Source organism: Camelina sativa, chromosome 11 (assembly GCF_000633955.1).
Source record: "Camelina sativa cultivar DH55 chromosome 11, Cs, whole genome shotgun sequence".
In the NCBI taxonomy this organism is placed as follows: domain Eukaryota; kingdom Viridiplantae; phylum Streptophyta; class Magnoliopsida; order Brassicales; family Brassicaceae; genus Camelina; species Camelina sativa.
In genome coordinates, this window is record NC_025695.1 from 15,777,382 (window position 1) to 15,792,727 (window position 15,346).

A 15,346-nucleotide genomic window follows, 5' to 3' on the forward strand; every position below is an offset into this window, starting at 1 on the left:
AAGCAAAAGACGGCAGTAATGCTTATCAGCATTTGCATGTTGTAAGTTCCAGCTATCTGTTCTTTTATTTTTGTGCAATTCCCATCAATTCAATAGTTTTTTGTGAGTGCAAAATAGAAAATCTGAGACGATAGCTAGGGGTGGGCAAAAAAACCGAAATCCAAAAAACCAAACCGAAATAAATGGTTTGGTTTGGTTATGGTTAAGTCTAAAAATCCGTTTGGTTTTTATTTTAATTAACCATTTGGTTTAGGTTTGGTCTGGTTAAAAACCGTAAAACCGAATGGTTTTTTGGTTTTTTATAAAAATTTAGGATAATTAGATATAATTAGTTTCTCCAACTTATAAATTTATATTAGGTTTATAGTTATTGATCTCCAAGTTTTTTTTTTGTTTTTTTTTTTTTCTGGTTTTCTTTTTCAATAGCCTTTATTTTTTAAAAGTTTAAATTTAATTAAGTATTTGGGTTTACAAAACTATATTTGGATTCTATTTTTTTGAATTATGTTTAGGTTTTAATTTTATGCTTATTTTTTAGTTATGTATCAACTATCTATTTTTTAAAGTATGGAATAACCATTAAAAACCGAGACCAAACCAAAACCAAACCAAACCGTTATACGTATGGTTTTTATATGGTTTCATTTTTTATAAAACCGAAAAACCATAAACCGAAAAAACCGAACCGTAACCAAACCGAATTACATATGATTTCTATATGGTTCAATTTTTATAAAACCAAAAAAACCGTAAACTGAAAAAACCAAACCGAAACCAAACCGAAAAACCGAAGGCCCAGTCGATAGCCCATTGATAGCCCTTTTGAACATTTGGAAAATATGCTTTATATTAAAGTATTAGATTTATGTCCATTACATCTTATGAAGAGCTTGCCAGAATTGGTGCAGGAAATATTAATCTTTTTGGTTTTTTACTAATGTCGTCTCCCTTTATTTAAATTTTCTGAAGCCGGTGCGCATAATGGATGATTTCCTAAGGCTAGCTCGGTCAAACACAGAAAGGAATTTAGAAACTTGTGGAGTACTTGCTGGCTCTCTGGTACGTTGATGGAAACCCTTGCATGTATATTATTTTATTCAAATTTCATGATCAGCTGAAATCATCTTGTCATCACTTATATTCTGTCTGTTTTTCCCTTTTTGCAGAAAAACAGGGTTTTTCATATCACTACTCTCATAATCCCAAAGCAGGAGTCTACCTCAGATTCTGTATGTTCTTCATTTTTCTTAACTATTTAATAACGATCTTTTAAATTCTCCCTGAGATTCTTCTCACACTTGGTCCATCTTCATTTGTTAATGACAGTGCCAAACACTAAACGAAGAAGAAATATTCGAAGTACAGGACAGGCTCTCTCTATTTCCCTTGGGTTGGATTCATGTAAGTTCTCTCACCCTAACGACAAGATCTTCCATTTCCGGATGGTGACTTACCACTAGTTGATAAGCTTATCGATTCTTCTGGCTAATTACATTTTGGTTTCAGACACACCCTACACAAACTTGCTTCATGTCATCAGTTGATCTCCACACACAGTACTCGTATCAGGTATAACAAACTCCCCCTTTCAATTATCATATGTTAATCACTTATGATGCGACTATAAGTCAGACCGTTATCTATATCTATTGTCCTAGATAATGCTACCGGAGGCAGTTGCAATTGTCATGGCACCAACAGACGAATCAACACCTCACGGAATATTCCATCTCTCAGATCCATCAGGCGTATCAGTGATACGTAACTGCCAACAACGAGGCTTCCACCCGCACGAAGAATCAGAAGACGGTAACCCAATCTACGAACATTGCTCACACGTCTTCCTCAACGCTAAACTCAAATACGAAGTCCTTGACCTCCGCTAAAACCAACAACCCTCGTCACCATGTTTTTTATTTTTCCTTAAAAGAGTCTTTAACATTTATAAAAACACCTCAGAGATCAGATGTCTCGGCCGTACATATTATATATGTGTAGTATCTTCTTAAAACTTGGCTGAGAGCCTTCTTGTGTGACGATGATTGTGTTTTATCTAAAACGAATATACCTGAACATTCGTATGTACCACTTCATTTCACATATAGTCAAATTTGCCAAAACTGTAATTTCCTATGATATCACATTTTAAATTTAACTATAACGAATAAACAAGTCAACTCCAAAAGTAAACGACGAATCTAAAAATTTCTTAAAGATTTTTACCAAAATGTGTTTGTAAAGCCAAACGAAACTCTCACTTCAAATTCTCTGTGACTCTTTTTTTCCTCTTTTTTCTCGTTCCCCTCTACTTCGTCTAGGGTTTATCCTCTATCTGTCCGCCGATTCCTATACATACACTTTTTGATATTTATATATATATATATACTCTCTCCACTCGCCCTGGCTTTCATTTCATTCACCGGCACGAAGCAAAGAAAGAGATTTAGCAGTATCCACCACCACTACCACCATGTCTTTGAGACCTAACGCTAAGACTGAGGTTCGCCGGAACCGCTACAAAGTGGCGGTTGATGCTGAAGAAGGACGGCGGAGGAGAGAGGACAACATGGTTGAGATCCGTAAGAGTAAGCGTGAGGAAAGCTTACAGAAGAAGCGTCGCGAAGGTCTTCAAGCTAATCAGTTACCTCAATTCGCTCCTTCTTCTGTTCCTGCTTCATCTACTGTTGAGAAGAAGGTATATTTTTGTAGGGATCTGGAATCGATTTTGAGGATTTGTACTGTGTTTGTAACTGATTAGATCGATTCGGATTTTGATTTTTGATTTTGGTTTTTTTTTGGTAAAGTTGGAGAGTTTGCCTTCTATGGTTGGAGGTGTGTTGTCTGAGGATAGAGGCTTACAGCTTGAAGCCACTACTCAGTTCAGGAAATTGCTTTCTATTGGTAATTTTTGCTATATTTGCATGGTTATTTTTTATATATGTTTGTATTCGATTTGGCAATTTCTTGAAATGAATCGATGGTTTTGAACTTTGGCAGAGCGTAGTCCTCCAATTGAAGAGGTTATTGATGCTGGTGTTGTTCCTCGCTTTGTGGAGTTTCTCACCAGAGAGGATTATCCACAGCTTCAGGTTCGGTGGATCCGTTATGTATCCGTCTTGTCATATTTGCTAGAATTATCATCTGGTACTGAATACTCTGTGTGTGTGTGTGGTTTCAGTTTGAGGCTGCTTGGGCATTGACAAACATTGCTTCTGGGACTTCAGAGAATACAAAGGTGGTCATTGAACATGGTGCTGTTCCGATTTTTGTTCAACTGTTGGCTTCTCAAAGTGATGATGTCCGTGAGCAGGTAAGATATGCGTCTATGGTCTTTTCTCACGCCGGAGTCAACTTTTGTTTGTTTCCGGGAGCAAGCATGTTCTAAACTTTATTTCCTTGATCTGTTCATGTGTAAGGCTGTTTGGGCATTAGGAAATGTTGCTGGTGATTCTCCACGGTGCAGAGATCTTGTCCTTGGTCAGGGAGCTTTGATACCACTGCTCTCTCAGTTGAATGAGCATGCTAAACTCTCAATGCTGAGAAATGCTACTTGGACCCTCTCAAACTTCTGCAGGGGAAAGCCACAGCCTCCCTTTGACCAGGTTTGTCTCTTCATTCCACTCTTAATCGCTTCTCAAAGATCAAGGAATTTTTCTTTTTAATATCTGTGATCTCTTAATAACAGGTCCGTCCAGCACTTCCAGCTCTTGAACGCCTGATTCATTCGACTGATGAGGAAGTGTTAACGGATGCGTGCTGGGCTCTCTCTTACCTTTCCGATGGCACAAATGACAAGATCCAATCCGTCATTGAGGCAGGTGTTGTTCCTCGACTCGTCGAGCTTCTCCAGTGAGTTTCAAGTCCCAAGAGTTCATTGTTTGTTTGTTTGTATAATGAATGTTATGTGTTAACTGTTAATGAATATTATCAAATTTTATTTTGTTGTAGGCACCCATCACCATCTGTGCTTATTCCTGCGCTTCGTACTATTGGTAACATTGTCACTGGAGATGATCTGCAAACACAGGTATGTTTGTTCTTCTACAGTGTTGGTCGTTCCTATTATCCAGGATACATAGTCCAATGTTGATGGGAATAATGAAACACCAATGGCTTAGAAAGCTGAATCTGAACTTGTTGATATGATATTTGGTTGTCATAAGTTATTAAGTAGCTTCTGATCAAATTTGATTGCCCTGCGAATTTTAGGTGATATCTGGAATGGGATTTGTCGTATATTCGTAGATTTTGTTTTCCCCAGTTGCCCTAGTTATTTCTATGATACCTAATGTCCCTTGTGGATAGTCATCTAGATGTAAAATGCTATCAAAAAATCTCAAACATTTACTATTTCTCACTTATATCTCTTTCTTCTTTGGTTGGTTTTGAGCTGATGAATTTATTTTTTGCAGTGTGTAATTAGTCATGGTGCACTCCTTAGCCTTTTGAGCCTTCTGACTCACAATCATAAGAAGAGCATAAAGAAGGAAGCTTGCTGGACAATCTCAAATATCACTGCTGGAAACAGGGACCAAATTCAGGTGAACATTTTCTGAAATTGTTGTTTTTGTTCAGCTTATCAGTTTCTAAAACTGTCGATCGATCCCATGTTTCAGAAGCCTTTTGTTGTTTTAAAAAAGTTGTTATGTGTTTTATGCTCGCTAAATATTCTTTTGGTAATGCAGGCTGTATGTGAAGCTGGTTTGATTTGCCCTCTTGTCAATCTGCTTCAAAATGCGGAGTTTGATATAAAGAAAGAAGCTGCATGGGCAGTATCAAATGCCACTTCGGGTGGTTCTCCTGACCAAATCAAGTAAGATTATCCTGACCAAACTTTATAAACCCTTCTCCCAGAATAATGAAACACCACCTTTGAAATCTTTGCTTGCTCTCTTTCGAACGGTCAATTATATTCCTCCCTTTTGTGTTTTAAGGTACATGGTGGAACAGGGAGTTGTGAAACCACTGTGTGATCTTTTGGTGTGCCCTGATCCAAGGATCATCACTGTATGTCTGGAAGGATTGGAGAACATACTGAAAGTCGGGGAAGCTGAAAAGGTCACAGGAAATACCGGGGATGTAAACTTTTATGCACAGTTGATCGATGATGCTGAGGGATTAGAAAAGATTGAGAATCTGCAGAGTCATGACAACAGCGAAATCTATGAAAAGGCAGTGAAGATTCTTGAAACATACTGGTTGGAAGAGGAGGATGAAACTTTACCACCAGGTGATGCCGCTGCACAAGGCTTCCAGTTTGGAGGTACTGATGCAGCCATACCACCAGGTGGATTCAACTTCAAGTGAAGGTAAAAAAAGAAAACTCATAACTTGGGAACTATTTAGTCCTGTCCAGATGTCTGAGCATTTGAAGCCTAGACTAGGAAGCCAGAGTAAAGTAAATCTGTGGCTTTGTGTCTTACTTGTGTAAAATCTGTGAGTCTGGTTTTGTTTCAACAGGAGCTGAGCATGATGAGTCTGAAGAGTCGAAGCAGCTTATTAAAGAGTCTGGGGGGCACTGGTTGAAAAGGGTCTGATTAGAGAGTCTGGTCTTCTGTGTAAAAGTCAGATGGGGGTGCCTTAAGTCTGGCCTGGTCTGGTCTGGTCTGGTCAGATTCCGTGTCAGTGGTTGGTGGGTTTGAGTCATGAAATAAGCTTTGTTGTGGGGGGGAGTTGGGTAGGAGTCATCAAAGGGTAATTTATTTTTATATAAGGGGAAATTTGGGAGAAGGGTTTATAAAGTTTTTTAAAAAGTGTGATGAGAAGAAATGTGTCCTCTCTGGGTTTTGTTACATTTTGTACTACACAACACTGCAAAGTCAAACATAAAAAAGTTGGTCAAACTTCATTTGGTCTTGTGGGTGACATAAAAGCCCAATTGGTTTGTCTCTTTTATTTGTTTTTTTTAATCTGTTTTAGTGCGGTCCAGGTCATTTTGGGCTATGGTCTGCATTTGCACGCGTATCCATATTAAAAACATATGTCCATAAATCGATGCTATTAATGGTTATCGTCAATTTCAAGTAGGGTTTTCAATTATAAAAAGACATCTTAATGTTTTAGTGCGTAGGTAGCCTTGAACCAAAAAATATCTCGATACACAAAATCGATTACACAAATTTGAAGAGATGGATTTCCCCGCAGAAAAAAAAAGGTTTAAAGAGTGTTGATTTAAAAACATAACAACAATTTTTGAATTTTTTTTTAAAACATTCTCATAATTCTGGATAAATTGTGAAAAGTTCACACAAAAATATCTAAAAGACAGAGAGTAAAAAAAAGTGCATGCATGCTCTAAGCCCAATTTAAGAAACACAACGTGGCATACAATCGAACTACTAAAACAGAAACAAGCAATTCAAGTAACAATTTGTGCGCCAGCTTTTGAAAAAAATTCAAATTTTGGTACCAAGAAGATAGATACCAAAAATCTCTCCTTGGATTGTTGATGTTACTAATTTAATTGGTAAGTAACAAAGCTGTAAAACAAAANACATAAAAAAGTTGGTCAAACTTCATTTGGTCTTGTGGGTGACATAAAAAAGCCCAATTGGTTTGCCTCTTTTATTTGTTTTTTTAATCTGTTTGAGTGCGGTCCAGGTCATTTTGGGCTATGGTCTGCATANAATAGAAATCTAGGGTTTATTAGTCCCCGCCTCCTCCTTTATTATAAAATGCCTCTCCGTTTGTTTTATCCGTTACTCCTCTGCGGCGTCTCTCTCTCTCTCTCTCTCTCTCTCTTCCTTATCATCATCTTCACTCTCTCTCTACGCTTCACACAGAGCCATCCGAGGTCTCTGATCGCTCTCTTACTCTCTCATTTCCTCTGTTTCTTCAGCTTAAGCTTGAAGAGAGGGCTTCTATCATTCTCAACCTTGCTTCCCCGTGGATCAATGTGAGTTTACTTACTTACTTGATCATTTTGATCCTTCTTTTTACTTACTTGTAGTTGTTGATCACGTTTACTAAACTTGTCTGTTTTGTGTTGTAGATGTCAATGACGGAAGAAACAAAGACGAAGCTCGAATCGGCGGGAGATTCTTCCGATGTAGACAACGGGAACTGTAGTAGCAGTGGAAGCGGAGGTGATACGAAGAAGACTTGCGTTGATTGTGGAACTAGCAGGACTCCTCTTTGGCGTGGTGGCCCTGCTGGACCTAAAGTAAGGATTGATCAATGATCTCTGTTTTTTTTTTTTTAAACCCTAAAAAATCAAATCTTTTGGGGTCTCATGTGTTAGATCTAGTCTAATGGGTACCTTAAGTACTCTCAAATGTGGGATCTTTTGTTTTTTAGCTAACTGTTTGCTAGTGGGTTTTGGCGCATTGATGTGATCATGTGGTAGGTAACATTATCTAGGTAGGTGAGGATTGTGTTCTTGTAAAGATCATAGAAGAAGAACATAGCTAGATGATCCCTATGTTTTGTTTTGATTCTCTGTCTGGAGTCTTATAACCTGTTGATCAGAGGTTAATTTGTAAACAAATTAGTACTAGGTTAAATTTTTGTTCAACACTGTTTATGATGATGCCGCCGTCATATGATCTTTTAACTCTAGATCTGCGTGGTCTCTCTGGTCTGATCATGGTTTTTACTTTGTTTGCAGTCATTGTGTAATGCGTGTGGGATCAAGAGCAGGAAGAAGAGACAAGCAGCTCTTGGAATTAGACAAGAGGATAACAGGATCAAGAACAAAAGTAGTAACAATCTCAACCTTGAGAATCGAAATATCAAGATCGGCAAAGGTGAACCAGGAAACGTCAAGGCTAGGATCATCAAAACAGATGCTGAGAATTACAGTAGCAGTAACACCAACAGCAACAGCAAGAAGAATGTGAAAAGGGTTAGTAGATTTTTGGATTTGGGGTTTAAAGGGTGATGAAGAGATCGGCGGTGGAGAAGAAGAGGCTGTGGAGGAAACTTGGAGAAGAGGAACGAGCCGCAGTACTTCTCATGACTCTTTCTTGTGGTTAAGATTAGTTTCTTAACTCTTTTTTTTTTGTCTGAATGGTTGAGGGAGAAGAGATTTAGGGGAAAATAAGTTATTAGTAGGGAAATGATGAAGAGAGGTTTTATTAATCCTAATTATATCACATAGTATATGTAATTCCGTCGATATTGTTTTTAGGTAAGCTAATGTTATAATATGCATCTTACTAATATAATTATTCGTTTAAACTCTGGTCTAACGTTAATTTCTACAAAAGCTGTTGAATGAGATATGTAATCTCTATTTCTCTCTCGTGCATAATCTTTTCAATTTTCTACTTTAAAAAGTACCTTAAAAATGTTCTGTTTTAGTTCTAAAATTGTGAAATTAAGGATATTTTTGTCACTAATTATCATGATTTTCCTTCTTTTTCAACAAGTTCTTTTTTTTTTTTTCCGTCTTTCAACAAGTTCTAAATATTAGAATAATGTGAATATAAACATTTTGTTAATAAACCTTTTCCCCAAAAAAAATTACAGCTGTTGTTCACGCGATCTAGAAGCGCGTGATCTCAGAAGCAAGACAGACAGCTATAAACAGCTCATGTCTTTTGGGCTTTTCGTTGAATGAAATGAATATAAAAAAAAAATCAGATTTTGATTATAACCTAAAATAAAATAAAAAGAGTCGGTGATTGAGACAATTGCGCCTCTCTTCTCATTTTCTTGCGATTCTTTTTTCGATTTCTATGTCCCACTATTTTCTTTTTTACAATACAATATAATAAAAGTTTATAAACATTTTTCTGGCTCCCAATAACTCTAAAATCGAACAACTTTCATGTTTCTCATAGTAGTCAATAGCATTTATAAATTAAAATTTTGCGGCTACGTAAAGTTTTATGATAATGAAGAGGCGTTAAAACACTATCAAGTAGTACCAACTTGAGGATTCTGTGTACACTTGCATGCAAATAGACCACCAGTGTGAACATGTTGAAAGACAAATGATGGTAAGACTATAATCCGCGAATCCATGTGTTGTGTTCACAAGATATGTTACTAAAGAGTTTTGAGAATTTTTGATAGATTAAAGATTGTAACAAAAGATTACAAGGTTTCTTTTAGAGTTTAGTGAATCTACACAAAAGACATTTGATCCTAATATTTACCAAGCTAAGAAATTCTCCAAGTAACTTAAAAAGGAGTTTCAAATTAAAATAAAACAAACTTAGAAGGAGTTTCTGATTTAGCGAAATGTATGTGTTTTATAAACATTAAAATAAGATTTAAGTTTTTATAGGTTTGTACCTACCACGTTTAAAACAAGGATTAAGAAAAGAAATCAACTTAAAATGAGAAACCACTGGAACTAAGATTTGATTGATATGATCTTTGATTATTGCTTGATTTTTGTTCAAGTAAGGGAAATGTGAAATTCTTTATATTTGGAGAGCTTGAGCATGTAATTATGTATCTTTAATTAGGAGTCTCTTTTTGTACATGTAGAAGGTCCTTCAAGTCGTGTCTAATGATTTTTCAAAATAGTTAGTTGTTGGCGTTTTAGTGCGATTAGATCCATATTAACGAAAGTTTAGTATTGGATGAGTTCGCTTAATTTTATGTAGTTCAATATTGGATGAGTTCGCTCGCTTAGATTTGAGTCGTGTCCAAAATGTGTGAAAGAAACCTAACTCAACAGTAGCCATTGGTGATACAATCAACTAACCTAACTCAAATCACTGGTCTGACTCCAAAAGAGTGATAGCAACCAAGATAGAACAAAAAGCATTATGTTTATATTTCCGTTTCTGATCATTTATTTAGTAACATATTATCTTTGTTTCAAACTTTCAATCGCTCTAATCCACCAAATTTGAAATTTCGTTGTCGGAATATATGTTACACTGGTTTTTAAAACAAAACATAATTAATTTTGTCGTAAAACTGAAACATCAAACTTAACAACATCGGATTCTCGACGTCGACGAGCGTGTAGGCCCAAAAGCACTTATAGCAGTTTTGGGCTTTTCCCGATATCAAAAAAGAAAGTAGGAAGGACCAAAATAAAGCCTCGAGTGGGTTTGTTTATTCACACTAAGTCACACAGTACTACTCACTACCTCTGTGTACTGTGTGTGTGGCTCATGATCCTCCTCCTCCTCTACATCATATCTTCAAAGTTTCGTCTTTATTATTGTCATGAAGTAATATGTAACCTTGTATGATATAGTCAATGTTATACTATAGGTGTTTTATATAACTATTATAAGAAAATGATGCTTTGTTTTGTCCTTTTGACCAAACTATATTGCGTCAACTAGTTTGTTGAGATTGGAATATTGTAAGTATAGAAGAGTAATTAAACTTAAAACCCATTTATTATTTTTAAAAATTATTATTATTATTGTAACGAAAGAGTTACATATATTAAACACAAAATTTGTTAAAAGATAGAAGTAGTAGTACAAATATATATTATTTTCTACTTGTGAAAAGCAAAAAAATACAGAAGAAACAATAATGTAATCGTTTCAATATTGTAGCTAGTATGAAGATCTCTCTCTCATGCATAGTCTTCAATCTCTACCTTCTTCTCTCCAAGGATCTGAGGAAAATCTTGTGATATTAAAATATAAGCTACTTCGACTTCCTCTACATATCATCTTCTTTATTAATCGGGGTATTACTATATATTACTGTAACAAAAAACAAGTGAAGATTAAGACAATAGTAAATCCGTAAGTGAATCTGTTTCTTGCATCGGATCCGGACATAACAGATTGCGGTGGAGGGTTGTAGTAGTAAAACGGAAAATACGGAACGATAGGGTTTGGAGGAGGAGTGAAAGGGTAGTTTCCTCCGATTTTAGGGGGTGGATAGACGTAGCCACCGCCGGAGGAAGATGGTGGTGGACGGTAAGAGCCTGATTGAGAAGGAGGTGGGTAGTAGTAGTATGGACCGCCACCACCACCACTACTACCGCCGGAGCTAGGAGGTGGAGGACAGACTGTGGTGGTGGGAGATGGAGGCGGCGGAGATGGATTTGACGGCGGTGGAGGAGAAGGGTTTGGTTGACAAGGGTTGTCACAAGAAGTGCACATTGTACAGTCTGCGATCTGAGATGGTGACGTCAGTGTAGTAGTGATGAATGTGAAGAAGAGAAAAAGAAAAAGATGGAATGTTCTGAAAGTTTCCATTGTCGGATGAATCTGGAGTTTGTGTCTGATGAGAGAATCTGAGTGAATTTGAGGAAGAAAGAAGGAAGAAGAAAGAAGAAAGAAGGGAAGAGGGGAAGAGGACAAAGAAAGAGGTATGACTCTAAGCACAAGTGTTTTTGTTTGGTGACTCTTTTTAGAGTGAATCAGTGGAACGTGTTAGATTGTGTCCCAACACTATCTTTTATTTCTCACCATTTGTAACCAAATTTTATAAATATATACGTCATTTACAAATTTTCAAATTAAACTATATGTAAATATATATATATATATATACAAAAAATCACATGCATAGTTTTTATAACGTGTGAACTCCATTAATTTATCACTTAAAAGTCACGGAAAGATCCAAAACTATAGAGAAAAATTAAGGTTAATATATATTTGGTATTTAGAAGTACATAATAAAAAGTAAAAACATTAGTAAATCAATACCACTTTTACTAAAGTTTGAAAATCTGAAAGCTACGATATATATAATCTATATAATACTATGTGATTTGACGGAAGCCATATATATACTATTACATTTAGACATCAAGATAATTGCTCTCGCTTTCACTTTCACAATGTTGGAATACTATTTTCTAGTATTACAGAAAACCTTGTTCATAGAATTACAAAGCAAGAAACAAATAAGTGAAGCCCGTGATACAAATCTTGTGCTCAAACGATATGAAAAAATAGTTGCGTGAATTACGTACTGCATATGTGTACAAATATTTGGATGGTTCGTAACTTCGTGCTTTTGATATTTCAATCGTAGATTTTTTTTTTGTTTTTGCACGGTGAGAGGGTTTATTGAACTAGTCATCTTCCAAATGATGAAACGGGTGCAGAGCATGCACGTGGACAAATGAAGACGGTTAGATGAAAGAAGGCTCATAGGATCCGATGAGAACGCGAGGGCACGTGCATGTCGGCTCGTTTATCAGTAGTAACTCTTTCGAGTTTAAGTGTGCCTTTTTCATATTTGTTCGGATCTCTCTATCCTTTTTAAATGTTTCTTGTCAAGAAACGAGGTTAAAGAAAACGAGATCACGATTTATTTTTACTCCTTCTGACTTCATTTTGTGAGTTAATGGTTCGTCAGATTTTAAGCTTGTAAACGAGACTAATAAATTATCAACGAGACACTCACTACTTGCATCATTTGAAATAGGAATTTCCTAACTTTTTCTAATAAAGGCAGAGGAAAAAAAAAAAGGTATGTAAAGCAATTAAAGGCACATGAGATGAGCAATAATTAATAAGCTTCTCGGGTACTGTGTGTGATACTACTAGTCTACTACTACCCCGAACCTTCCCCCAAGACCCACCCTTCCACTTGCTTTAAGCGTATTTACTGCTTTCTCAGTTACACACACAAATCTTGAAGTAAATAGAGAACTACTGCAGTTACACACACACACACACACAAATCTTGAAGTAAATAGAGAACTACTGTATGTATGCAAACACATTGAACACATTTCAGATTAACAGAAGTGAAAGTGAAGAGTAATTGTATTCTTTTGAATAAGATAAGATAGTATTTGTTTAAAATAGCGTTTGTGTATATATATATCATTATTATTATTTTGAAAGTGGAGAACAACGACGACCTACTTATTTGTGAGATTCAATGAAACGTAGCATAAGGAATAAATAAATAAGTTTATCAAATTAAGGAGACGTTGAATGGAATCAGAGAGAGATACGACGTCGGATTCGGAGGTAACCAAACTTGCCAGCTCCTGGTGACGAACCTTCGAATATCAGTGGCAAATACCCTGTCGCAGCTTTGTATCTCTGCTGAATCTGAACATTCACCACCAACACCATTATTAGGCCTTTTATATATATACAACTACTGTAAGTTCCTTACTAACAACTTGGTCGAACTAGAAGAGGTGTATATATAGTATACATACCTCGAGAATTTGTTGGCTGCTACGCAATGAATTGCGGCCTATGACGCAGACTGTTCCACCTGATCCCCCGCCTGTGATTTTGGCTCCATACAAAGTTCCATCCTCGGATTTAGACTTGTTATGCTGCATCCCTTGTACTAACTGCACCAGCCGGTTAGTTCCATCCGATCCTAGTCCGCACGCGCTGTAGCTATAGTGACACTGAACCAACCAAAAGTATGGTAAAAGCGCATCAACATGCATGTTAAATCAAGAAACTCAACAAGTCTTTGTCTGAATTTCTTCTCACATTTAGAATAGACAAAATTTGGTAGTTTGAAGTAATAATACCTGATAAAGAAGTCCCCCAAGAGCAGTAAGTTGCTCCTCTGATGTTGCAGAAGTCAATAGAGCTTTAAAAGTCTACAACAAGAAGCATTTCACATTCGTATGGATCATAGATATTAACCAACCAGAAAAGGATTCAAAAACACACGATGAGAAGATTTTTTATGTAGACTGCTTTAAAATCAAAAGAAACGGACCTTGACCCGGAAGTTTTCGTATATAGGGTGTCTGGCTGGAGCTCTAACACTGTAAGACCGCTTTCCATCAATCACTGTGACTGGATCATCGTGATCCAAGTATTCCTCAATGAATGTCTGACCCAGCATGGTATCTGGAACCTTATCTGCATAACGGGCTTCATATCTGCAACAGTAACCAGAGCGACGAGGAATAGCCTGATATAATGCTGGTGTGTGAATTACAAAATGCTTTTACTAAGAACATGGATGGTTTCAACCACTTCTATTCTCACCTGTGAGGCGACAAGTTGCACAAGTAGTCTAAAGAAGCTTCCATCTCAAGTAAGTCAATCCCTTCATCCTCTAGTTCATCCGAGTTGCCTCCATTAGCACTTGACACTGATTGTGACAGAATAGAAGATGCCATTGACTTTATCATCTTTCTCCCCATGTAGGCACCAACTCTGACTGACCCATAGTCTGCACCTCCAACGCTGCAAGATGAAGCCAATTATTCAATATTAATGAGATGCATTGAGTGATGAGATATGAAAGCTTAAGGGAATCCAAAATCTATTGAGTAAAAGGAGACATAGTAAGATGTTTATCTAGAAGTTACCTGTGTCGAATTCCGGAATCAATTCCCCAAAATCTGACATGGTTGGGAATCTCAACAAGCCCAACTACTTCTGCAGGCTACATGATTGTTTTTAATAAAGGAGTAGATCAGACCTTGTTATCTCCAGAAAGAAAAGAAGATATCATATGTGCTACAAAAAAAAATCATGATATTTTTTTACTTCTAGCTTAGGTGTTACTAAGACCTACTTGGCAGATCATGGCCAAAAGTTTGTTGGCTTCCCCACAGGATGAAGTCATCTGATCCATAACACCACATGGAGCTCCAACAATGTGATTCTCAACCTAGCAGGCAACAGAGAGAATTAGAAAACCAAAACATTGCACAATGTCAGGAAAGGAGCTAGTACAATGCTGAACATGAAACCTTTTGGCAGAGTATAGCAAGATCTCGCGGATCGATACTCAGTCCTACGTATTTATATCAAACAATTGTTAAAATAGACAAAAGTAAGATACGTAGAATCAAAATTTTCGTGTTTTTCACCAATGGTCTTGATCATAAAATTCTCATTTATAACAACACATTAAAGTGAATTACCATGGGCAGCAGCTATTGCGGACATGCTTGCCACCTCCACAGCAGCAGATGAAGAGACACCTTTACCTTCAGGCACAGCCGAAGAAACCTAAGAAAACAAATAATCAGTAAACTCTTGACATGCATCTTCAATTGCATTTATTCCTTTACTGTTTTGATAATGTCACCCCTAGAACATGTTAGACTTAAGTATGTACATCAGAACAAAGAATAGGGCAAACAAATTTTACCAACAAAACTAAAAATCACAAAGAAATAAAACTGTATCGGGAGGGAATCTGCAGCAGGGGATGATAATTTTTAACAAAAGGATGGGAAAATGCGCACCAGGAAGCTGAGGCTATCCTCAAAACGCACACCAAGTTCTGTCATCAATACCAATATTGTCCCAGCAACATATGCTGCCCACCTGAAAGTTTATATAACCTTGTTAGTAAATCAACATGAAAGTAGTTCAAGCAAAAGAAGAAAGACTCACTTTTGTGCTGGATCCTGAGCAAAGAACTTCCTTGCTTTTTCATAAGAAATTGGTTCATCTCCATCCATAAAGTCAGACAAATCCATGTCAAAGGTAGGTGCACGATTGCTGATCTCTGA

General features: G+C 36.7%; 4 protein-coding genes and 1 pseudogene across 4 annotated transcripts in view; 3 read left to right on the forward strand and 2 right to left on the reverse strand.

The window, feature by feature from the left end:
• Positions 1 to 2,126, forward strand: part of LOC104732018 (AMSH-like ubiquitin thioesterase 3) — a gene marked incomplete in the record, with an annotated part of 4,761 nt that extends 2,635 nt beyond the window's left edge. Inside the window, 6 exon segments of the mRNA XM_010441900.1 lie at positions 1 to 41; positions 970 to 1,059; positions 1,167 to 1,229; positions 1,327 to 1,401; positions 1,507 to 1,569; positions 1,659 to 2,126. Of these exon segments, the coding sequence (XP_010440202.1) occupies positions 1 to 41; positions 970 to 1,059; positions 1,167 to 1,229; positions 1,327 to 1,401; positions 1,507 to 1,569; positions 1,659 to 1,886 (560 nt within the window).
• On the forward strand, positions 2,263 to 6,010 carry LOC104723519 (importin subunit alpha-2). The gene is made up of 11 exons (XM_010441901.1): positions 2,263 to 2,695; positions 2,805 to 2,901; positions 2,998 to 3,089; positions 3,179 to 3,310; positions 3,417 to 3,602; positions 3,686 to 3,849; positions 3,949 to 4,027; positions 4,413 to 4,541; positions 4,686 to 4,813; positions 4,935 to 5,309; positions 5,461 to 6,010. Exons 1-10 carry the CDS (start codon positions 2,471 to 2,473, stop codon positions 5,305 to 5,307), a joined length of 1,605 nt encoding a protein of 534 aa, XP_010440203.1. The 5' UTR covers positions 2,263 to 2,470; the 3' UTR covers positions 5,308 to 5,309; positions 5,461 to 6,010.
• On the forward strand, positions 6,676 to 8,181 carry LOC104723520 (annotated as a pseudogene).
• On the reverse strand, positions 10,393 to 11,332 carry LOC104723521 (formin-B-like). Its single transcript, XM_010441902.2, has one exon. It carries the CDS (start codon positions 11,127 to 11,129, stop codon positions 10,626 to 10,628), a length of 504 nt encoding a protein of 167 aa, XP_010440204.1. The 5' UTR covers positions 11,130 to 11,332; the 3' UTR covers positions 10,393 to 10,625.
• Positions 12,685 to 15,340, reverse strand: LOC104723523 (L-arabinokinase-like). Its single transcript, XM_010441903.2, has 11 exons — positions 15,228 to 15,340; positions 15,077 to 15,158; positions 14,750 to 14,837; positions 14,576 to 14,619; positions 14,398 to 14,493; positions 14,189 to 14,265; positions 13,863 to 14,063; positions 13,588 to 13,753; positions 13,394 to 13,465; positions 13,064 to 13,264; positions 12,685 to 12,950 (listed from the first exon to the last, which is right to left on the reverse strand). Exons 1-11 carry the CDS (start codon positions 15,311 to 15,313, stop codon positions 12,837 to 12,839), a joined length of 1,227 nt encoding a protein of 408 aa, XP_010440205.1. The 5' UTR covers positions 15,314 to 15,340; the 3' UTR covers positions 12,685 to 12,836.

Coding starts and splice junctions, on each gene's coding strand:
- LOC104723519 (XM_010441901.1), top strand. CDS start 2,471: ATGTCTTTGAGACCTAACGCTAAGACTGAGGTTCGCCGGAACCGCTAC. Junction 3,311..3,416: donor GTGATGATGTCCGTGAGCAG/GTAAGATATGCG, acceptor TTCATGTGTAAG/GCTGTTTGGGCATTAGGAAA. Junction 3,850..3,948: donor CGACTCGTCGAGCTTCTCCA/GTGAGTTTCAAG, acceptor ATTTTGTTGTAG/GCACCCATCACCATCTGTGC.
- LOC104723523 (XM_010441903.2), bottom strand. CDS start 15,313: ATGGATTTGTCTGACTTTATGGATGGAGATGAACCAATTTCTTATGAA. Junction 13,265..13,393: donor TTGGGGGACTTCTTTATCAG/GTATTATTACTT, acceptor TGGTTGGTTCAG/TGTCACTATAGCTACAGCGC. Junction 12,951..13,063: donor GCAGCCAACAAATTCTCGAG/GTATGTATACTA, acceptor GTGAATGTTCAG/ATTCAGCAGAGATACAAAGC.
- LOC104723521 (XM_010441902.2), bottom strand. CDS start 11,129: ATGGAAACTTTCAGAACATTCCATCTTTTTCTTTTTCTCTTCTTCACA.